Source organism: Prionailurus bengalensis, chromosome C1 (assembly GCF_016509475.1).
Source record: "Prionailurus bengalensis isolate Pbe53 chromosome C1, Fcat_Pben_1.1_paternal_pri, whole genome shotgun sequence".
NCBI classification, from domain to species: domain Eukaryota; kingdom Metazoa; phylum Chordata; class Mammalia; order Carnivora; family Felidae; genus Prionailurus; species Prionailurus bengalensis.
This window is the reverse complement of record NC_057345.1, coordinates 195,960,351-195,984,075: the sequence shown is the minus strand read 5'-3', so window position 1 is coordinate 195,984,075 and position 23,725 is coordinate 195,960,351. Positions and strand designations below refer to the sequence as shown.

Here is a 23,725-nt window from a genome sequence, read left to right as displayed (position 1 = left end):
ATTCCTTCATTCCTTCAGTTATCCAACATTTATTGAGTCATTGTCTTTAGGATACCAGAAAATACATAAATGCATAAAATCGTGTTTGACTCTTAACAAATGTACTGATATTCTTTTAATTGAAATTCATTAGAAAAACACAACGAAGGGTGGTAGAGTTTAAGAAATAGCCAAAAAAAAAAAAAAAAAAGAAGTAGCAAAATCAGAGAAGTTAACAGTTTAAGGATCCCTTGAAAGCAACTTAAAACTTGGTAATCTTTAGCTTATATTTAGAATTTTCTGCGGTTGTAGTCTGTATACTCATTATATTAATAAAACCTACCACAGTGACAACAATTATTTATCCTATACCAAATCTAGGTACCAGGTACTACGTTTATGCTTTGCTCGTATTGTCTCATTTAAAGCTTTCAATATCACAATGTGGTAAGTGTTAATAACCTAATTTTCCAGAGCAGGAAACTATGGCTTAGAGGGTCAGTAACTTGGACAAGGTCATAGAGCTGGTTGTTATATTTTACCATTTGAAGTGCACATTTTCACATTTTCATATATCTGAAATTGATATTTGTGTTACAGTTGAGGCCATCTTAAGATCACTAGTGCCAGGTAGCTGTCGTGACACGTTTGCTATTGCTTATGTCCATGTGAGCATCTAAAGCACCAGCAACAAGATGTACAGAATGGGTGCCAGAGTGTCTTTTAACACCAGGGAGTCAAATGGTAGTTGGGTGACGGAGTGCGTGTGGTGGTAAGTCAGATGTGCTTGACAACATTCTTGAAGGAGGTATTGAGTATGAGGGTAGGCTAGTTTCGTACAAACGCGTGTTGGCTCAAGTACCTAGCACCAACAGCTTTACTTCCTTTACAGACCCATTTAATGGTGTATTATTAATATTCTAATGACACAGAGGACATTATCATATAGAGAAAACATGGACACTGACAATTCTGAGTTGCAAAGTGATTAAGAAATTTGAACCTGGAATTGAAGATAGTTTAGAAAGACTTTAAACCATTTATTATATTTATACTTTCTGTTTTCTTTGGCTGCACAAGAATGATATATATTAATAATAAAATTTGACATCTAAGTCTGAAAGTCCTCTTTCTTTAAGAATTAAATGGTAAGGAAGTATTGCATAAGGGCTGAATTGGAAGTATTGTTTCTTCCTTATTGGTACATGAAATAATGGTTCATCTGATGACTACCTGGTGGCATCGGTAGGGATATGGAGAGTTGCTGAGCTGGAATTACAATCTGAACTTCTCCGACTGTCGAGTCCAGCTGCTAACTAGCGTGGTTTCCTACCTCATTAAGTGGACACAGTACTGTATGAAGACAACAGTTTTGGACTTTGGGTGCACAATTCTGTGGTTTAGACCCCAGGCCAAATATCCTATGAGAAACACTGAAACAGGAAAAAAAATTCTTGCTTTCCATACCTTTCTTCTCCTCGGCACCTGCATCTGATTTGAGGGTGTGGCTACTACTGTGGAGGGAATCTTTTGAGTCTTCATTTTCATCCAGGACCCCAGCAAAGCTGATCTTCCTCTCATATCTGTGCCGATCCAACTCAGGATCCAAACGAAGTCTGCAGCTCTCTAAGTCCTGCAATGTTAGTGAGGAGTACATGAATGCTGGCATCTCCTCAGTGCTGCATTGGTCTTGTGGTAAACCTCCCTCCATTTTGAATTGCACACAGCTGAATTTGCACAGAGCCAAATTCTTCTTTATCTAATGCCAATTTCAGGTTGTGGCCAATAGACATATTTCTTGAATTAAAAAAAAAAAACTTCTCTAACTCATAGTTTTTCCCTTTTCTTCATACTTTATCTTCAAAAAGCACAGACCTTGTTCCAAATCTAGAATTAGCTTGCTCCCCTTCTAACACTTTGTCCACAGTTTAGCCTACATCTTTGGCATTCATGTGTTTATTAAATGATTATACACTGAGTGTACTGAATATGAATGTATTATGTACTGGGGGATAAATAAGAAATGGTTCTTGCCCTAAACGAACTCAAAATCCTGAGACAGAGACTCAGAAGTGAAACAAAAGATAAATTCCTAGACTGAGAGAGTGAGTAGGAACTTAGAAATCAGATTTGGAGGCAGAATAATGGACCCCCACATATGTCTATGCCTTAACCCTTGGAAGAGGTAAGTATGTTACCTTACATTGCAATAGGAACTTTGTGCATGCTGATTTAGGTTAGAGATCTTGAGATGGGAAATTATCCTGAATTAGCTAAGCGGGCTTGGCCTAATCACACAAATCCTTAAAAGCAGAAAGCTTTTGCAGACTGTGGTCAAAGGAGAATATAACTATGGAAGAAGAGTGAGAGAGATGCCAAATTACTGGCTTTGAAGATGGAAAAAAGGACCATGAGCCAAGCAATGTGAGTTGCCCAAGAAGATGGAAAAAAGGCAAGGAAAGAGTCTTCTCTAGAGTCCCAGAAAAGAATGCAGCTTTCTTAACACCTTGACTCTAGCCCAGTAAGACCTGTGTGAGTCTTCTGATTTCTAGAAATGTAAGATACAATGTTTACACTTTTTTAAGTAGCTAAATTTCTACAGAAATAGAAAATGAATAAAGAGGTGATGTTGGAGTTTTGTCCTGAGGACTTAAAGTTGGCTCAGCAAACAAATGGAAAAAGGCATTTCAGGCTTAAGAAATCTCATACGTGAGGGCCAGAGTCTCAAAATACTATCAGGCATTAGAGATATTTCTCACTCTCTTCTAGAAGGACCTCAGGATTAGAGGGGTTCCATGACTATCTGCTTGTGAACAGAGTGAGCCGGTAACCTAAAGTAAGCCTTGGGGAGGGAAAATATTTTGTAGGAGCTTGGTCAATGAGGCCCCCAATTGAAAATTTGACCTGTCCTGTAAATGGAGACTTATTCAACCAGAAGATCATATTTAATTGTTAGCTGTAAAACACTCTCGGAGGAGTTAATAAAGGAAAACTATATAAAATGCTAATTTTATTTCTATAGAGCATTTTCCCCCCAAATACGATGTAAGTTCTCAGATTCAACTAGACATGGAAAACAAAAAAAAATTAAAAAAAAAACTAGTTTGCACCAAAATTAAAATCTAATGATTTTAATTGTTATTAATAAATGAAACTTTAGACTCTACATGTTGTTTCTTCTTTTCCTTTTGATTAAGAACAGAAGTTACATTTTGGTACCTAGAAAATTACATCACATCTAGAAAAATAAAGGAACTACATAGAATCTATTTAGCATTGTCAAAAAATATTCTAGGAATACAATTGCTTCCCTGAAATTAATCCCTTTTAGAAAACAAGTAGAAAACCTAATATATTTTCAATTTTGTTAGCCAAACTTAATTAGATAAATTTCTTACTTGGGACAAAAAGTAATGTAAAAACTCTGATTCTCAAAAGCAGTCCCAATTTCTTCTTTTATCCATTTGTCAAAATCCCATCTATCTTTCAAAGCTACATTCAAATGTGACCTCTTATAGAAATGTTCTTCAGGTCTTTCCAGCCCCTTCTATGGCAAACCATGGCCCTTCTGCCCCCTTTTCATGGCCACTCTTTGTGGCCGGGAAATAATTTCTTATATGTTGGCTCTCCTGTTTCAATATAATTACCTCTGTAACCTCCCTATTCCCTTTCCTGTAACTATCACACCACCTTGTTCATAGTCTTATTCTCAATAAACAACCATCAGTTAGCCTTGGTATATGTGAATTGTGTTTTGCTTCTGATTTTTTAACTTTAGGAACATTTGGAATCCAGCAGTATATTTTTCATAACCCAATTTGTTAAATTCCATCAGCACATTTGGCATAGCCTCTAGCAAAATCTTGCATAAAAGCATCCAATATGTTGCTTTCTCTAATGAATGAGTGTAGACAAGAGACTTCCTTACTGCTTTTTACTTTATTATGGTGGACTCATCTATCCGTTGGAGGAGAATTACTTGTTTTAATTCATGTTGCTTGGCCAGTGGTTATTGGTTTCACTAATTCAGTTGGTAAACATTTGAATAGACCAGCAGTTTTACAAACAAAATTCTCTATTCAAAAATGATTTCTTTATTGTTCTCAATATTGTTTGAAAATTAACATTTAGAAAAATTTGATTATTATGCTATTTTGATTATAAATCTTGTAACAAAGCTATTTTTTCTTTTTCTTTTTTAAAAACATTATTTGTTAGTATGGCTTATGAAACAATGAATAAAAATGCTACCAGAAGCTCTTAAAAAAACCAAAAAACCCATTATTTAAATTGTATCTAGGGATCTGAGAAAAAATTAAGTTGGTAAAAACGTATTTTAATAATTTTTAAAAGCTTTTGATGTCATTTTGCCTTTTCTTTCACCTCTATGCCCCCACCAATCCAGTGAGTGGCCTCCTGGGATTTCCTGACCCTCTCCAAGAAACAACTGTGGATAAACTAATTAACTTTTATTTTAATTATTTGTACTTCAGATTCTTTTGATTACTCTCCCAACAATTTGGGTATAACTAGGACTTCTTCAAACCGATATTTTGCACGAAAATCCCATCCATTTTAGAAAGGGTCTTATGGGGCGCCTGGGTGGCTCAGTCTGTTAAGCGTCCGACTTCGGCTCAGGTCATGATCTCTCGGTTCATGAGTTCAAGCCCCGCGTGGGGCTCTGTGCTGACAGCTCAGAGCCTGGAGGCTGTTTCTGATTCTGTGTCTCCCTCTCTCTCTCTGCCCCTCCCCCATTCATGCTCTGTCTCTCTCTGTCTCAAAAATAAATAAACGTTTAAAAAAAAATTAAAAAAAAAAAAGAAAGGGTCTTATGGAAATTTCTGACAAAAAGACTTTTTTTTTCTTTCTTTTTCTTTTTTTTTCTTTTAACTTGCTTTATTTTTAATTTTTTAAAATTTTACATCCAAATTAGTTAGCAGATAATGCAACAATGATTTCAGGAGTAGATTCCTTAGTGTCCCTTACCCATTTAGCCCATCCCCCCTCCCACAACCCCTCAGTTTGTTCTCCATATTTATGAGTCTCTTCTGTTTCGTCCCCCTCTCTGTTTTTATATTATTTTTGTTTCCCCTCCCTTATGTTCATCTGTTTTGTCTCTTAAAGTTTTCATATGAGTGAAGTCATATGATTTTTGTCTTTCTCTGACTGACTAATTTCACTTAGCATAATACCCTTCAGTCCCATCCACATAGTTGCAAATGGCAAGATTTCATTCTTTTTGATTGCCGGGTAATACTCCATTGTATATATGTATACCACATCTGCTTTATCCATTCATCCATAGATGGACATTTGGGCTCTTTCCATACTTTGGCTATTGTTGATAATGCTGCTATAAACATGGGGGTGCATGTGTCCCTTTGAAACAACACACCTGTATCCCATGGATAAATGCCTAGTAGTGCAATTGCTGGGTTGTAGGGTAGTTCTATTTTTAGTTTTTTGAGGAACCTCCATACTGTTTTCCAGAGTGGCTGCACCAGCTTGCGTTCCCAGAAAAAACTTTTTTTCTTGATAGAAAGTTTATGTCCCTGATTTTCTTCCATTCTCAATCCTCAGATTCTAGAATATCCATAGCATCTCATGTGATTATTTTACTACCTTATACTTTTATTATTTCATATATTAGGGTGGTTGTTTTTTTTACTATTATTAAAAATGTTACTGAATTAAAAAAAATCTGAAGATCCATAAATACTCTTGCCAGAGGCATTTTGCTAAGATAATATTTTAATTTTATTTAATAATTTAATTTTAATTAATAATTTAATTTTTAACAGCTTCTGTGTTGGTAAAACAGTTTTATCATACTGGTTTCCTTATAGTAGGTTGGAAGGTAACTTGAAGGGTGTTTTTTCTTTTTGTTTACCATCAACTATTGTTAGATTAAACAGGAGAAAAATCTTCTTCCCATTTATTTTATAAAGGTCACATCTCAACATAATACATAAATCTACCTTTGACAATGAAAGTCCTAGTATATTGAATAAAAGATCCCTGAGACCTTGTTCAGGGTGATATAGCAGTGAAAACCTTCCTCTCATTGACTGAATGACCAAAGGATCATTTAGCTTAATTTCTTGCCATTTTCTACTAGTCTGCCAGTTGGTTATACAGTAATTTTTAACAGATCTGGTTGACTTTTTAAAAATGAAACTTGTTATAATGACAAGGGACACTAAACTATAGCTTTGTGGAGTTGAAAGGGAGAACAAAAATAACTGAGTAAGACTTTAAGATTCTTATTTTCAAAAATCACAATGGATCTAAATGGGGACCAAAAAAAATTTGAAAAATGAAAAGTAGATGTATCACCATGCTTTTATGAAGGCTTCAGTATAATTAGAATGTTGAAAAAATAACACCAGTAGAGGCCTTACAGATCACATATTTCATCCCACTTGGCTTCAAGCACATGTGCTGGCCTTGATTTGATTTTATAGAGTAGTCTCAATATAATAGTCGAGGTGACATTCAGAAAATTAAAGGCCCAGGTTAATAGGGAATGAAATCAGGGCAGTAAACGTCCCTTTCTGACATTCAGATAATGTAGTTTTGCAGTCCAATGCTGGTATGTTTCTGTTGAAAACATACCTTTTACCCATAAATGTTTCCAATGTAAAAATATCCATTTTATGTTTCCGAGTGTGAGGAAACAGGTCTTCCAGACATTGGAGAACCAGAGGTAGAGGCAGTGCTCAGGGATAATAGCATGGATTCTTTTGTTTTCTCCCAGGGATTGGGGTATGGCCTTGTTCATGCCGAGTCTGGTCAAAAAAGCAGGACTGCTGGTGGAGTGTAAAATTGGCTAACATAGAAGCACATGGATCGTGTAACAATTTTTCTGGTAGAGTAGTCTAAGTCTTGTGTAAAAAAAATAAATAAATAAGAGAATTTGTCTGGTTTCTCAGCTCTGGCTGGGCGGTGCCTGTAATAAAAGAACCACTGGAAACTTGGTGCCTATTAGAGGATTAAGAGCCAAGGAAAATCGGCTCTGACGTGTGCCCATCTCACATACTCTGTGAAGACTCCTGGTCCTTGCAGAGTGTTGGTATACTCTGCTAAACAAATCAGGCCCCAGCGGTACAGGAGTGTGATGTGTGTGCATGTGTGTGCATGTGGGTATGCGTGTGCACGCGTGCATGTGTGTGTGTGTGCGTGTGTGTGTACAGTCTTCTTCTGCCCATCCAGATCCATAAGAAGTACTGTAGTAATAAAAGTGTATGTTTAGAGATGTCTACGTGCTAAATACTTAAATAAAATTTTTTCCCCATAACTTAAATGAGAAAACTCATTGGAAGCACATTTCTACAAGGATTTATGAGCAGTTAGATTTTTATGACAGAAAGATTCTGCCAGTGATTTCTGGAGAATGCTGGTCATAAAACTCCTCATAGTTTGCAGAGTAAAGGAACTTAAAGTCTTGTGAAAGAAGATTCAAAATGAAGTAAGCATTGCTAAGACAGTCACTCAAAATAGAGGACAGAGGATATTGAGGAAGTAAGCCCTGTGTATGTGTTTTGTTTTAGTCTCCACAACACCATGAAGTTTTTACTTTTGTCAATTGCCATTTGTCAACTGCAACTCCACCACCTCCTGGTACACACCCTTCTCCTTTGGATTAAAATAGAGATAATATAACACACATATATATAACACATTATATTATATTATGTTAGCTAAATAGCCAATCCTGTAGTAGATAGCTTCAACTCGGCCAGCACCAATCATTACGTCTTTTAAAACAAGTTTTGTAACCTTGTGGTTTTTGCCTTTATAAGCCCACTCACGATTCCAGTTTGGAAAACACATTCCATTTCCGTAGACCCTGTGTCTTCCAGATGCAGTCTCTACAGCCTCAAAGGAATGCTTTTGTTGCTTTATAGCCTCTTCTTGTATTAGACATTTCCAGCATAACTGACAGTGATCAGTACAATGTTGGACCCAGTGGTGTTATCTTCAGTGATTTCAAGGTCAATTTCAGAGTTATTACCCTTATTTTTTGTAATAGAAAAAAAGATTTTTTTCTTTTTATATATGAAAATCCCTTGGTTGAATTTTTAAGTTATATGATACATTTGGCCATCGAGCATTTGAGGAAATTGTGGTTACTCAAAACCTAGCCACATGTCTGGCCTCTCCAAGTAACCTGATTATTAACACACATGCTTGACTTACCACCAGAGGCTCAGTGCGTGGTCTGGGCAGGCAAGAAAAGGTTTCTCGAAGGAAGGTGGTAATCTCCAGGAGAAGCTGGCACGCCGCCATCTTCAAGGCAAAGGGGCAGCCACATTTAGAGGGGTTCACAGTACCTATGGAATGAAAGAGTTCCTTCCTAAATAAACAAATCAATAAAACATACACAGAGGCACGGTTTGATGGACAAAGCTACACATGTGTAAAATCAAATTGCAAATGAGAATGTCACCTATACATGTCCAAAATGAAATTTCATATGAGAATGTTACCTATACATGTTCAATTTACCTATTCCTTTTAGCATGATCTATGCATTACCATATACCTCTCTCTTCCTCCATTTTGTAATTCTATAATTAGTATTGTTTAGTATTAAGACATCAATCAATATGAACTAAATTATTTTCCTTAAGACTCATAGCATAACATAACACAGTCCACTAAACTAGAAAGCCTTTTAACAAAAACAGAAATGGAAAACAGTCTTGCAAGATTTTCACATTGCTAATTTAGTCAGATTTAGACTGCGTACAGGGTAGTGAACTACTTTTGGGACTACACAAATCTCACCACCTTATTTTGTGAGAGACATCTATCTTGAGGGCAGTGATGTTGCTTCCAATTTAGCCCAGATGTGTTTCTGCAGCATAGACAAGACATACTTGGTCACTTGTATCATACACTTTATACAAATTGGCCTATCATATTAAAGCATAGCTACACTAGAAGTATAAAAATATTCTCTTTTATTCTGAAGAATATCAGTCTTTGGATGAGTAAAATGTTGCCTCCATCATAGATCTAACAATGGATTTTACTATAGAGGCAGATAATGGCCAAGGCGACACCATAGAGATTTTTAAGGTTCTTAGGATTGGTTCTCAGATACATGTCGTCACTAATCCTACAGAAATATACTGATTATTTATCAACATTCAGAAAAGAAGACCAAAGTAATGTCAAGTTCTCCCTCTCATAAAAGAAAGAAAATAGTTATCTATTTGAATCAAGGCATCAAGCAATCACAACTACAGATCAATATTCCTAACTATCTTTCTAAAAGATTTCCTGTGTATTAGGCTTTCTTAATTGAATAGCATGTATATATTATGGCTTAGCTGAGAGAGGGTGGAAATGATATTCTTTCTGAAGATATGTGATTTCCTCATGAAAACCATTACTTTTTCTCCAGAGATAGTATGTGGCTGGAGACACTGCCTCTTGTTAAGAATGGAAGAGACAAAGTCCTCTGGAATTTCTAGATGGATATTTTCTGGAGCCATAATTATCTTTTATTTTGCTTACTAATTTTTTTAAGTTTATTTATTTATTTTGTGAGAGAGGGAGAGTGCATGTGGGCTAGTAGAAGAGGGGCAGAGAGAGAGGGAGAAAGAGAATCCCAAGCAGGCTCATGCTATCCGCACAGAGTCTGACACGGGGCTTGATCTCACAAACCATGAGCTCATGACCTGAGACAAGGTCAAGAGTCAGACACTTAATGACTGAGCCACCCAGGTACTCGAGCCATAATTACCTTTTAAGTGCAAGATGAGCTATGTACTGACAAGAAAGCAGAACTAAACCAGACATTTCAATCTTCTCTTCAATGGAGGCTACATAAGCCTAGACTAAATTGTTTGGATGTGCAATAGTTTTTAAAAAATGATCGAACACTACATATTCAGTATAAACTTCTGGATCTTGTCCTGAGATTATCATCCAGATTCTTCTTGTCAATCCTGTAAACAGTGAACTTGGTCTTAGTCGAAGCTCTCTTGCAACTATCATCTGAAATGTTTTTTTAAAATGAACAATGATTGAGTCCTACATGCTCTCATCAAAAACCCAAGTACCAGGCATAACATATTGGTAAACGACACTTATGTGGTCTCATGGAGATTAAAGCTCATTTTGGGCTGTGAGGATGTATCCATCTAATGGTACTTTAGCTCATCTGTGTTCTGAAGGATGCTTAGGAGATCCAGGGCAGTTTGGAGATGTCTTCTGGTGGGTCTTCACTAGGTTCTGTGATTGCTGGATAGTCCTCAAGTGGTCTTAAGGCCAGACCCAATTCTATTCTCCATTCAATTATCCAAAGGCATTCTAGGATAGTCTAGACTCCTGTGAACTTGAGGGAATCTTTGGGGGCCAATGTTCACTTGGTAGGCTGAAATACTGATATCAGAATTTGGTATTTTGTTAGCAGCTAAGTCAAGAAAATTTGCTCTGATGTGATAAAGGATGAGAAAGTGCAAAATGATGAAAAAAATTGCAAAAAAAAATCATTGGTATGAAAGTGGAAAAGAAGACAATAAATTTTCTTTGATTATTATTTAATTATGCTCAATATTACACCCAGCCATCCTTTTACAATTTAAGACTAGAAAGATGAAGTCATCTTGGCATTGCTTAACTGACAACAGTCTTTAACATATAATCAGGGAGTCTGAATTTCAAACCACTGAGGAAAGGCAAGAGGAAGAGGTATTATTGTCTTCATCAGATAATGTCACCAATTCCATAACCATTTAGGAATTTTATTTAGGTAGTAGTACACATACACAACAAGCTTGTATGGTATACAACACACGTATGCACAAAATGGTGTTGAAGAGGAGTGTACAGGAATCTCTTTGTCTATGGTGGGACTCACTTCTAATTTGAACAACGAAGTACAGTACAGCAGACATTCACACTTCTAAAAATCTGAATTGTTTAATATTTCAAATTCATGTTAAAAACTATAATCAAATAATTCACTATTTTAATGATTTGGGAAGCATTTCATGTTCAATTTTATTTGGTCCATTTTTTTTTAATCTCCAAGAGCAATAACAAAATGCAAAACCTGAGTGAACCTCTTCTGGGTCAGTAATTTTCCACAACTATATTTTCTCAGAGAGGCCTAATACTAACCTTTGTATAATAGTAAGAGTCACAGACTACAAAGCATTGGATGTTCTGTATTGGCTGCAACTCCTTGTGTCTGTCTATGGTCTTCTCTTTTTGGTTCTTGCCCTCTCTTTGTGTGGCTTTATGCACATGCGTTACATCCATGCACAGGGAATCAGGGAAAAGGAGCAGTGGGGAGACATGGGAAGGTGGTAAGAATATGAAAGAGGAAAGAGAAATATTAAGTGCTCCTAAAGCAAAGATTCTTACAAGCAGGGGTTCTTGTAGTAAAGGGAGTCTCCTTACTGTCATCTAAAAAGTCTTCCTCCTCATCCTCCTTTCTCAGTCTCCTCTTGGTTTCCTCATCATAAATGAGACCCAGAAGGTTGGCGGGGCTTTCACTTTCCCCATGGCACAGCTCATTCAACCGGATGCCAATTGCCTAGCATGGGAGAAAAAGAGTGAAACAGCACAAAGCATGTCAGACTGAAAAATAGGCTTTCACATTACAGAGGCCATAAGCAACTGTTAATGGGAAGGTATATATCACCTAGTAGGGCATATTAAACAAAGAGATTGACACTGATACATAAGCCTCCTCTATATGCCAATGTGCTGTACTCACCACGTTTCTTTATGTAGAAACCCAGGGGTGGATGGCATTGACACTATCTCCAAGGTCATTTAGTCTGAAGACTTGTAGGAACTGGAACAAAACCTTTGCATTCTCATACAAATTTTTTTTTCTGAATATATTTCCACTTACTTGAAGGACATTTATTTCATAGGTCTCATATAAGGGAGTGCAAAGTTGTTTTTAATGGAGGATTTTGTTGTAGTAAAAAAATAAGAACTCTCAGTTCCTCAGAGTGCTTCTGATTATGCTATTTTATGAGAATGTCACTGCCATGCTAATGAGTTTGGAGGTTGGCAAGAATTCTAGTACAGCAATTTTATTTATATCTGGCATTATGTACAAAGTAATGTCTTTTTTATAGACTTTGTTCTCCCACTCCATGATAGTCTATGAATGAGTAAGAGACACTAACTATTCCTTTGGTAGAGTATCCAACATCAACATGGAACCAATACCTGCTATCTGTTCTTCTGAATCATCATGCACTATTGTCTGATTTGCCAAAAGGAATTTTCCACAAGAAGAGACAAAATACACCACCTCTATCTAATTCTTTTTATGTTCCAATTACATACTGTGTACAATAAAAGACACGTGCTTAGGAAGGAGAGTCAAAAGCTAAAATGAGCACTGAACTTGGGGTTTGACAGTCTATGCATTCATAGGTATAAATTCCAACTAATTTTCTTCTTCCTTCTGGTATTACTTCTTTCAAATATTCAGAAAGGTTGCTAAATTCTGGGCATGCAAGAAATTAGACAAAGTACTACAAATTGATGAGGATACGTCCAAAACTCTTTAAATAAAAACGCAAGTCGTTTGAATGTCTTGACTATCTGGAAAGAAAAAGCTCTCCTTAAACTCTGGAATTAAGTGACAAGTAACAAAAACTATATCAATGAGAAGGAAAGCATTGTAAAAAGGTGTCATGGCATCCTAAAAGTTTAGTCACTAACCTGAGAAGTTTTAAGCAAACAAAGAAAAACATTAAAAATAAAAACCACTACCTCAACAAAAAGCCTTGTCCTGATGCCACTATTTGGAGATCCTCTCTAAAGAAGGAGACATGCAATTATGAGTCTGGAATGGAGCCAACAAACTTAATGGTGAAATTCAAAGGGGGAAAAAATCTACATGGATCTTTCCAGGATGTTGACACTAAACAATTTAAGTTAAATCCACAATTCGGAAAGCTTAAAGATTTGCTCAGAAAATGAACTTGCCTTGGATAACACTAAATATCTAGATAATAATTTAGAGCTCTTTGTCTCTTCCAAGGCTAGAAAAATGCCTTAGGGATAGGTTTGTTCCTTTTTTTTTTTCATCAAATATTTATTAAGTGAGGTAATTTGTTAGGTAGTAAATAACACATAGAGTTGAATAAATTGTTACAGTATGCCAGTATCTTTGCTGAATGTGCCCTAGTAGATTACAAGCCTTCATCTAGAAGGGTCACTGTTTGGCAACTGGGAAGGTGAGGGAGGTTGAAAGACTTGCTGAAGGTTGTTCAGCAAGCCATGGTCTGAGATCCAAGCATAGGGTATCTGTCTTTTGCTCTTCCCCTCAAGCTTACAGTCTCCTGGGGGAGGCAACAACACATCAAAATGACACATTAACTGATGAAAGAGACAAAAAGTATTTTATTAGTTCAGGAGATGGACAGATTAGATTCAGTTCAGAGAATCATACAGTGTCTCTTTTCTGTAGATTGCTGTAGATGTTGAAGAATTGGTGTTTGGGCTAATGGAGAAGAAGAGGAGTGGATACTCCAGGTAGGGAGTTCCAAAAGATCTGTCAAGGAAGTGCACGGATCTGTTCAGAGACTGACAAGTAAGCCACCTGGCTGAAGCACAGTTTTATGAGAGAGAAACATGTGCAGGAAGGCTGGGAGGGTAGACTGGGCCTAGATCTATAGTTCTTGAAGCTGAACCTCATTTTGTATTCTGAAGAATGGTGAAAGGCAATGTGTGAATGGGGGAGAACCCTTACTCTTTTGAGAGACTCTGTGTTAACTGCCTAAAAATGCACAAATCGTGTATCCTGCTTTCAGAAATTAATGTAATAACTTATTATTACTGAACACCTGTTAGACACAAAGGATTGAGATAAATGTTCTTTTAGATACATTAGGTCATTTGACTTCATCATCCATAATCTTGCTGTAGTTTGAATAAAGGCTGTGGAGAGAGCAGTGATGTCAGACTAAGCAATTTGGGTTTTATCCCAAGGGAAAAGGAAGGCCACTGAAGCATTGTAAGTTGGTAAGAAACACAATCTGATTTGCATTTTAGCCTAATCACTGTGAGAGCAGTTTGGAGAATGAATTAGAGAGGGTAAATCTGGAAGCCGGGAGATAAGTATGAATGTTCTGCTTTCAGATGGGCTCTGCCATTTGGAGATCATTTTGTTGGCAGTGTGTAGAATGGGTCAGATGAGGGGAGATTGTGGGAAGAAGACCAAATCAGAAAATATTTTAGCCATCCAGATGAAAAAGAACAAAGATGTGACCTAAAAGGACATCAGTGACATGGAAGAGGTGGAATCAGTAAGGGAAGGAAGGATGGAATATGTTCAAAGGCTGTCATCTTAGATAAATGGTGTTACCATTTATAAGAATAGAAAGTTCAGGAAAGGTTGCAGATGAGGGTGTATTTATATTGGAAGAAGAGTTTTATTTTGGTCAGATTGTGTTTCAGGGTATTGAGTGAATGCTTCCAGAGTACAGTTGGTAATGCTGGCCTGGGATCTGAACAGTGCTATGGATAGAGAAGTCTATGCTACTGGGATATAGGTTACAGTTAAAAATACAGGAATAAATGTACTCCTGGGGGAGGTTATGCAGGAAAAAACTATAATAAATTCTGGGAATGTCTATATTTATAGGGGGGAAGGAGGCAGGGGACCAAGGAAGGAGACAGGAAATAATGTCTAACTTCATAGATTTATTGAGAACATTAAATGAATTAAGTTTATCTTCCCCTAAAATGTTTTTTTTCAGTGCATGGTACATAACAGATACTCAACAAATTGTCTCACAAACAAACAAACAAACAAACAAACAAACAAACAAAAACATAGAACTTCTTCACTTCACCCAAGCACCTGAATTTTTATATAAGAAAATCGTAAGCTCACGTCTCCCCATTGGTAGAAGAGCTTGGCAGCATTCCACTGTAGCTTCTGGTTCCGTTTGTTGCCCACAATGGGAGAGCGTCCCCTGGAAAGGCCTTTCTTCGTGATATTCACGTGATGCCCTTTCATCCACTCTGGCCAGTTGCCGCGGTTGCAGCGGTGAACAAAACGGGCACATTCCAGAAACAGAGCTGCTCTGGCTACCACAGGAGCTTCCTGAGGACGGTTGTGGAGAAAAGAATGGTGTCGGATTAATGAGCAATAGGCCGACCTTAAAGGGAATTACTAATTACTCTTAGTTTATTTTAGTCTCCATGTCTTGATTTAGGTTAGTCATATTTCCCAGAGTGCAGACTGGTAGTAGCATGGTTAACAGTAGTGGGAATTCTGGAAAATGAATCTTTGAAGGCAAATTTGCATACTGAAGAATTAGACATTTTAAGTAGATTTCTGTGTTTAGCTTTCCCCTTTTGAAGAATCTCAAGTAATTTTATGACTTTATCATTGCATATTTAAGAGGCAGCTGGGATTTGCATAGGACAGTGAGATAATGTTCAAAGGAGTTTTTTAATATGAAGCTTTTGTTAAACCTAAAATTTTAACCCAAGGCAAACAAATATTCAATTTCTAGAACTAGTCTTATGTTAATCAAGGGAGTCAATAGTGATCTTGTTCCAACAATAATGTTATCTATGACCATCCACACACTCCAAAGAAGTACAACCATTCCTGCGCATTTTGGCTAGTAAGAAAAGGAAGTGCTTGTTAGATTTTGTTGAGTTAGTCTTTTGTCCCCCTTACTTTATGATGAATAACAGATAAAATTCTGCTTAAATGGGCATGGTTTCAATTGAAAATGTTTGACAAAGAGGAAATTATGAAAACAGAGCATTTATTCAAAAAAGAGAAATATGGTTCCATCTTGTCATGTCAAGATGTGCTTAAAAAAAAAGAAAAGAAGAAACAACTTTTAGTTAATACCAAGAAACTAGTAAGGATCATCTACCTACTGAAATCTTCACAAGCTAAAATAAATAAATTAAATAAATAAATAAATAAATAAATAAATAAAGGAACATTCCCATAGAAGGTCAACAGGTAACAAAAAGTACATACATCAACAATGTGTATATTTAACTTGAGCCAGTTTGAAAAAAATACATCACAATACTGGCCATCAACTCAGAGTTACCTAATAGCCATAAGCTGATTAGTAACCAACACTTTTCAACATTTCAAACAATAATATTCTTAATGATTCATTAATCCACAATATTAAAATAGGGGCTAATATATAGAGAGTATCAACTACATGTTGATTAGCTTTTATGAGTCGTCATTCTGAATAATAGTAACAAACCTCTAGACTAGAAATAATATCCTCATTTCAATGTTTTTAAAAATGAGGCATAATTTTTCTACGATCATACAGCTGGGAAGAGGTGAACACAGGATTCAATACCAGGCCTTTCTAATGTACAAATTGTTGCTAGTTCCTCTTTGGTACCTGCATTGTCTTAATATATACACAGATAAATCTTGACAAAGATGATTTCTAGAATGTGTGGAGAAAGTCATTTTTTTTAAATGGGGCATTAAAGTCATGTAACGTTACTCTCTAAAACACAAATATATGATCATATCATTTTCCTATTTAAAATTTATTATTGGCTCCATCCATCTCAATCATAACATGAATAAAGATACTCAACCTTTGTTATCTGGTTCATCTCCCTTTCTATCTCTGTATCAAGTACTCTATGGTGTAACTATATCGAACAGGTTACAGTCCCTTAAATATGACATCTTACACCTTTTCACATGTTGTTTCCATGATTTGTGGAGCTGTTAAGCCTTTTTCCCATCTTGTAAATTCCCACTTTTACTAATAAGTTTGATTACTTCCTCTAAGAAGCCTTCCTTAATGTTTCTCCTCTTAGGCAGAGTTGGTTACTTCATTCTTTGAATACCACAGTATCTCAAACACACTGAATGATTCTAGTAAGTTAGCCCTTTAAGCATTTTCTCATTGTCCACAACTTAAAGGAAGCCATCAAGAGTTCTGATAAGAAATATATTTATGTAGGAACTTAATATCACAAAGCATATGATGCATCGATACTACATGCAAAGTTAACCTATGCAGAAAGGTAGAGTACCAGATGAACATTAATGGTGAGAACCTATCATTAAAAAAAAAGTGGACACTAATGATGAAAATCTATCATCCACTGCATTGGTGCCAAGATTTGGTAGTAGGTCACAGGAATAGAAAGACAAGATTGAGAGGGTCAAATGATTTTCTGCGTTAAACCTATCAGTATTGGGGTACCATAACATACAGATTAAACGTCTATGCTCTTTTCTTGTATTAAATATTTATTTTACTACATATCTCAGATATGCTAATCTGTGTCTGGAAAAGGCTTGAACATCTGTTTATAAAAATGGATGGCAGTCTGGAAGGCAAGGTGAGTCATGTGAATTTGTTGTCAACCCATCAAATTTTGACACATTCCCAATATAAAGCAATGGGATTCATTGCTTAATGACAGGAAGACAGAACCACTGTTAGGGTGGCATTATGTTGTAAACCCTGGCTCCTACAGAATTACCAAGGTCGAAAATTAGCCTAACTCAAATGTATGGGGCAGAGGATCTTTTTATTGCCCTTAACTATTAGATGACACTGAAAAGATTAATAATAGATGAATGAAAAATCCAAATTGTGCTTTGTGGTTTTTCCTATGTACATTGGCTTGCCTCCTTCAGAAGAAAGCTTAGAAAGCTCAGGGCATTTGGAATAAAAAGCAATTTTGATTTTCTGTTCACAAAAACTAGTTATAATAAAACTCAGATATTACCAGTTATCAGCCCTAGGAAATCCTAATCTAAAGTTTGGAAATGGAATCGAGATCATTATGAAAATAATTCCCATTAACTATACAGCACAACATGAAAAGGAGGGTTGATTATTATCTGATGAATTTGATCCATGTTAACTGTAAAAGTAGGTAACTTTTGGAAATGTCACTATCTGCATTAAGGGATGAGGACATAGAGTAACTCAAACATTGCCTTTTTATTATAATCCTCATCAACCTGGTGGATGAAAGCAGACTTGAAATACTATAGTCAAGATGACACTGAATAGTACCACTTTCTGAGGGTATTGTAGTATATATCTTACTATACAGACAATTGAGGAAGTTGTTGAGGACTCTACAAAGCTAAGGACTCTACTGTGCATCCTGGTAGAAGATACATAGCATTAAGTACTGACTTCACAATGTGTATGAAAGAGCTTTCAAGGCATTTTAGGTGGGGTGTGGCTATAGGGAATTATTTTCCTTATAAATTCCTTTCAGAGTATAGTTTAGAAAGTATTGATTTTAGGGGCAGAGTTCTAGAATACCTTGGACAAAAAGAATTCTTCCTGGACATAGAGAAGAGTCAATTTTTCCTCTTTTTGATGGAGCTTACCTCTTACAGTTCAGCGCAATCTGAAGAAGCAGCGAAAAATGGAGACATGACAGAATGGATAGGGATGGACTCACATCACACAGAACAACAGCACAAATGGAGAAAAATGAATCAGAAGAACGCTGCATGGATGAAAACCACAGAGTATCAGAGCATAGTCAAAAGTGAACATCTAAACAAAATTTGATACCATTGGTATACCACAGAGAATTTTTACTGGTGGTCCTGAAAGAAAAGTAGGCGTATTTAAATTTCTGTCTTATTAGCATGTCTGCTAGATTACCTTTTTATGTTTTGTAATGCCAAAGAGTAGCTTCAATTCAATTGTTGCATAACCTTATAGTCCTAGACAAGGCAGGAACCAATTTTAACTGGGAAGATTAGATTAACCTAAAATATTCAGTGAAATCTTATGGAATTTATAAGTTTGAAGGTCAAAAATAGTTGAATACTAACAATTTCACATGGTTCACTCTTATATAAGGTATTCTCTGCAATGACTACAAAGCTATTTAGTTAGAGCTACAAAATGTCATAAGAATGTCATTATGCAGCACGGATTTCTCTAACATTCTATGACTAGAAAACTTCAAGGGTTGGCTGCTTCTCCTTGACTTCCTTTGTCACTTTTCCTGCATTTTATAAGATCATTATGTATATTGAATGTTTCCTTTATGAAAGTGAAGGAGAGAATTGGAACACTAATTCAAGCAGCTGTGCTTTATTTTGCCTGGGGACTTAGAAAATATTGTTACCAAGATACGATGGTTAATTGAAGGTTATAATTGCAATACATTTCTTTCCCTGAAGGACTATATCTAAACTTATTATGTGAGAAGAAACCTAACTGATTCTGAAAACTCATATAAAAAACACTGGACAGGAACTAACTGTTTTAAAAGACTGAATATTTTATGTTGGCCCCTGGGGAATTACATAATATTTTTATTGCCTTACAATAAAATATAAAGCTCTTGCTGGCATAGGGTACCTATTTATTTAAAACCAATGGGAATAAGCAGTTATTGTGGGTCCTAATGTGCATTGGAACCTCGTTTGCTAGAGGATATGTGCTTGTGAGTCAGTATTTATTACTTAGCCTATATTGAATTCTCTGCCTGACTGAGATCAGTAAGTAACTGACAGGCTGTCTCTGCCCTTGCTCATTTCCACAGTAGCTGTGGGCAACTGAAATCATTTGGTTATCAGGCTAGAGGCAGGCATTATATTTTAGTACATGGTCTAGATGGCTAGTCATTTTAACAGTTACTCATATCACACTAAAATTTTGGGTATTATAAAAACTAAATAAAGTCTTCTGTTTCTGACAATCTGATGGATTACGTGTAGAAACAAACTTCCTTTGGTTTAGACTTCTAAAAATACTGGATAAAATATCCCCCAAAGTTTTCATTTTGTCTTTCTTTTGTTTCTAACATGCGATAATAGACTGCTGGAGAGAAGAAATTACAAGAAAGTATTATTTTGGGTGGGGGAAAGAAAGGGGTGAGAGCAAGCATAGGAATAATTACCCTGAGGGTTTCTACTGACTGTGGAGAGGCCAGACCCTGGGTTTTCAATGGGCCATGAGTTAAATGTCTGGGCCCAAGCAGAGTGGGAGGTCAGTTCATTCATTCCTACAAAAAGCCAAGATCCCAGGTGTGACTTATGTTCAGTGAATGAATAAGAAAAAGATCTACCCCGCAGAAGTAGGTTTGCCTGAAAAGACTTGGCTCTGGCTCTGGGTAAAACAGAAATAAACAAACAAACAAAAAACAGAACAAAAAAGATTCTTTTATGAGAACTCCTAATCAAAATCGCACGTTTTTGTATACGTTTGGACTAGAATGGGTATGACTTCCATGCTCCTTGACCACTAAAAAGATCATTTAAAAATAATCTTAGGTTAGTGCTGCTTCCATGCCTGAGAAAGGAAATGGAAATCCTCTCTGGAGGAATATTTTACATCAGTACTTCTCAAATCTTCAGACTTAAGTGTGAATAAGAGTCACTGGGGAATACAGACAAAAATAGATTTTTTTTGGTCCCATCCCAAAGATTCTGATTCAGGAGATATATTGAGGGCCCAAAAATTTGCATTTCAAACATGTGCACAGATGATGCTGATATTGCTGATCTGCTAAATAACACTGCTTTTAATACAGGTCTTAAAGAATTCTCACAGATAAAATCTCAAGAAGTTAAGTTCACATAACAAATACATTTAAAAATCTACCGTAAGAGCAGAAACAACAAAGTATAGAATCAAACTCACAAAGACAGGAGTTATTGGAATTGTATGGTATCAGATACATCTAAAGATTAATGTGGATATTGAAATGTATGATGAAGAAATAGGTTATCAAGGTTGACCTGGTAGTTTTAAAACAAGGATCAAATAAAACTTCTACAAATAAAAAGTAGTACTCGAAATTTCAAACTCAATGTATAGATTAAAAGACAGATTAGATCAAGTGTTCTCAACTTTAGCACTATCACCATTTGGGCCAGATAATTCTTTCTTTACGGAGGGTGCACTATGTATTAGGAGATGTTTGTCAGCATTTTTGTTATCTACCCACGAGATTCGAGTAGCAACCACCAGGTTGTGACAATAAAAAATTCTTCCAGACATTGTCAAGTGTCCCTTGTTGGGTAAAATTTCTTGCGGCTTAGAACCATCGGATTAGACAAAGTTGAAAAGAGAAAATGTGAAATGGAAGACATATCTCAGCAATATAGGATATAGATTGAAAGAAACAAAGAAATGAAAAATATGAAAGAGAAATTGTCAAAAACAGAGGATAAAACAATAAGATCTATCATATACCTTTTTAATTCATAGAACTAAAGATTAGATAAAATGTGAAAGATAGAACTTTTGAAGAGATAATAATTGAACAATTTGCAGAACATATATAATATGCCAAGTACATGATTCAGGGGCTTTATGAACCTAAAGTAAGAAAAATGAGCTAGAAACATCTTAGTGAAACTGCAAAATATCAACAATAAAAAGAAAGTGTTAAAAGCAATTAAGGGAGACAGATTAGATTATGCATATTACTTAAATGAATGTTGATAAAGTCAGAAAAGAATGGGATAAGAACTTTGAGGTACAGAAAGAAAATGTTAGCTTGTAATTATAATTCCAGGAAAAGTATCTTTCATTTTTTTTTAACGTTTATTTATTTTTGAGACAGAGAGAGACAGAGCATGAACAGGGGAGGGTCACAGAAAGAGGGAGACACAGAATCTGAAACAGGGTCCAGGCTCTGAGCAGTCAGCACAGAGCCCGACGTGGGGCTCGAACCCACAGACCGCGAGATCATGACCTGAGCTGAAGTCGGACGCTTAACCAACTGAGCCACCCAGGCGCCCCAAAAGTATCTTTCAAGAATGAGATCAAAATAAAGACATTTTCAAGTAAATTGTAGTTGTGAGAGCTACTGCCAATTGATCATCACTAAAGAAACTTCTGAAAGGTCACCTTCAGAAGAACATGGATCCTAGGAAGAATGTATGAGATTCAAGGAGAAGTGGGGAGCAGAGAATATGCTAAGCTTTTGGGTACATTCAAAAATAATTTTCCTGAAAATCAATAAAAATATTGTCTGCTTTGTCAATGTTAAAACAAAAACAAGCTGGAACTAAATCTTGAACAATAGTTGGGGTTAAAATCCTCTACAGTATTTTACTATTTGAGGGAATAGTATGGATACTAATTATAGACTTCATTTATTGAAATATGTAATTTTAAAAAATAAAAACAGAATACAATAATTTCCAATCTAGTGAAGGAAAATAAATAAAACAAAGCTAAACCAAACCAAACCAAATCAATAGAAATAAAACTAAATCCATCACAATCTAAAAGAGGATATAAAATAGAAATAAGAACACATATACAATGAAATAATGAAAATGTGTGATAAATAGGCAAAAAAAAAGTGAGGTTAATCTATATCAGCAATCATTAATCTGTGCAAAGGTACTAAATTTTCCAGGGGAAAAGGTTGTTAAAGTAGTATAAAAAATTCAGTGTATTTTTTTATGAGAATCATACCTAAAACACAAACATATAGAAAGTTGAAAGTAAATTATTGGCAAAAGGACATACCAAGCCAATGTTAACCTAATAAAATGATTTCATCTGTATTGGAATCAGAGAGAAATCTATCTTACTAAAAATAAACTGGGTCACTAGCTAGTGATAAAAGGCTCATAGCACTAGATACTTGCCATAGTTCTAAACTGCTACTAAATAAATATAGATTGTCAGAACTACAACTATAAATGCCATCAAATTTGCCATCAGTGTGAAGATTTAAACACAACTTAGTATCCAAAATCTATACAGAACTTATCAAACTCAACACCCAAGAAACAAATAATCCAGTGAAGACGTGGGCAAAAGACATGAATAGACACTTCTCCAAAGAAGAGATCCAGATGGCCAACCGACACATGAAAAAATGCTCAACATCATTCATCATCAGGGAAATACAAATAAAAACCACAATGAGATACCACCTTACACCTGTCAGAATGGCTAACATTAACAACTCAGGCAACAACAGATGTTGGCGAGTATGCGGAGAAAGAGGATCTCTTTTGCATTGTTGTGGCAGTGCAAGCTGGTGCAGCCACTCTGGAAAACAGTATGGAGGTTCCTCAAAAAACTAAAAATAGAACTACCCTACAACCCAGCAATTGCACTACTAGGCATTTATCCAAGGGATATAGGTGTGCTGTTTTGAAGGGACACATGCACCTCCATGTTTCTAGCAGCACTATCAACAATAGCCAAAGTATGGAAAGAGCCCACATGTCCATCGATGGATAAATGGATAAAGAAGATGTGGTATATATATATACAATGGAATATTACTCGGCAATCAAAAAGAATGAAATCTTGCCATTTGCAACTATGTGGATGGAACTAGAGGGTATTATGCTAAGTGAAATTAGTCAGAGAAAGACAAAAATCATATGACTTCACTCATATGAGGACTTTAAGAGACAAAACAGATGAACATAAGGGAAGGGAAACAAAAATAATATCAAAACAGGGAGGGGGACAAAACAGAAGAGACTCATAAATATGGAGAACGAACTGAGGGTTACTGGAGGGGTTGTGGAAGGGGGGATGGGCTAAATGGGTGAGGGGCATTAAGGAATCTACTCCTGAAATCATTGTTGCACTATATGCTAACTAATTTGGATGTAAATTTTTAAAAATAAAACATAAAATTTAAATTTAAAAAACCCACAACTTAGTAATCAACATATCAAACAGTAAGAAGTAAATAAGAATGGAGATTTGAATATAAAATACTACACCTAAGAATTGGAGACTGCACATGCTTTTCAACCACAAAT

The 23,725-nt window shown here is 35.9% G+C and overlaps 1 protein-coding gene across 4 annotated transcripts in view; it reads right to left on the bottom strand.

Annotated features, from left to right (window-relative positions):
• UNC80 (unc-80 homolog, NALCN channel complex subunit) overlaps nucleotides 1-23,725 on the bottom strand; it is a 225,572-nt gene that overhangs the window by 115,273 nt on the left and 86,574 nt on the right. For all 4 annotated transcript variants that reach the window (XM_043577699.1, XM_043577697.1, XM_043577698.1 and 1 more), the window contains exons 23-26: nucleotides 14,864-15,076; nucleotides 11,398-11,533; nucleotides 8,179-8,312; nucleotides 1,447-1,612 (exon numbers count right to left, since the gene is read on the bottom strand). In XM_043577699.1, coding sequence (XP_043433634.1) covers nucleotides 1,447-1,612; nucleotides 8,179-8,312; nucleotides 11,398-11,533; nucleotides 14,864-15,076 — 649 coding nt within the window. The remainder of the gene's footprint in view (nucleotides 1-1,446; nucleotides 1,613-8,178; nucleotides 8,313-11,397; nucleotides 11,534-14,863; nucleotides 15,077-23,725) is intronic.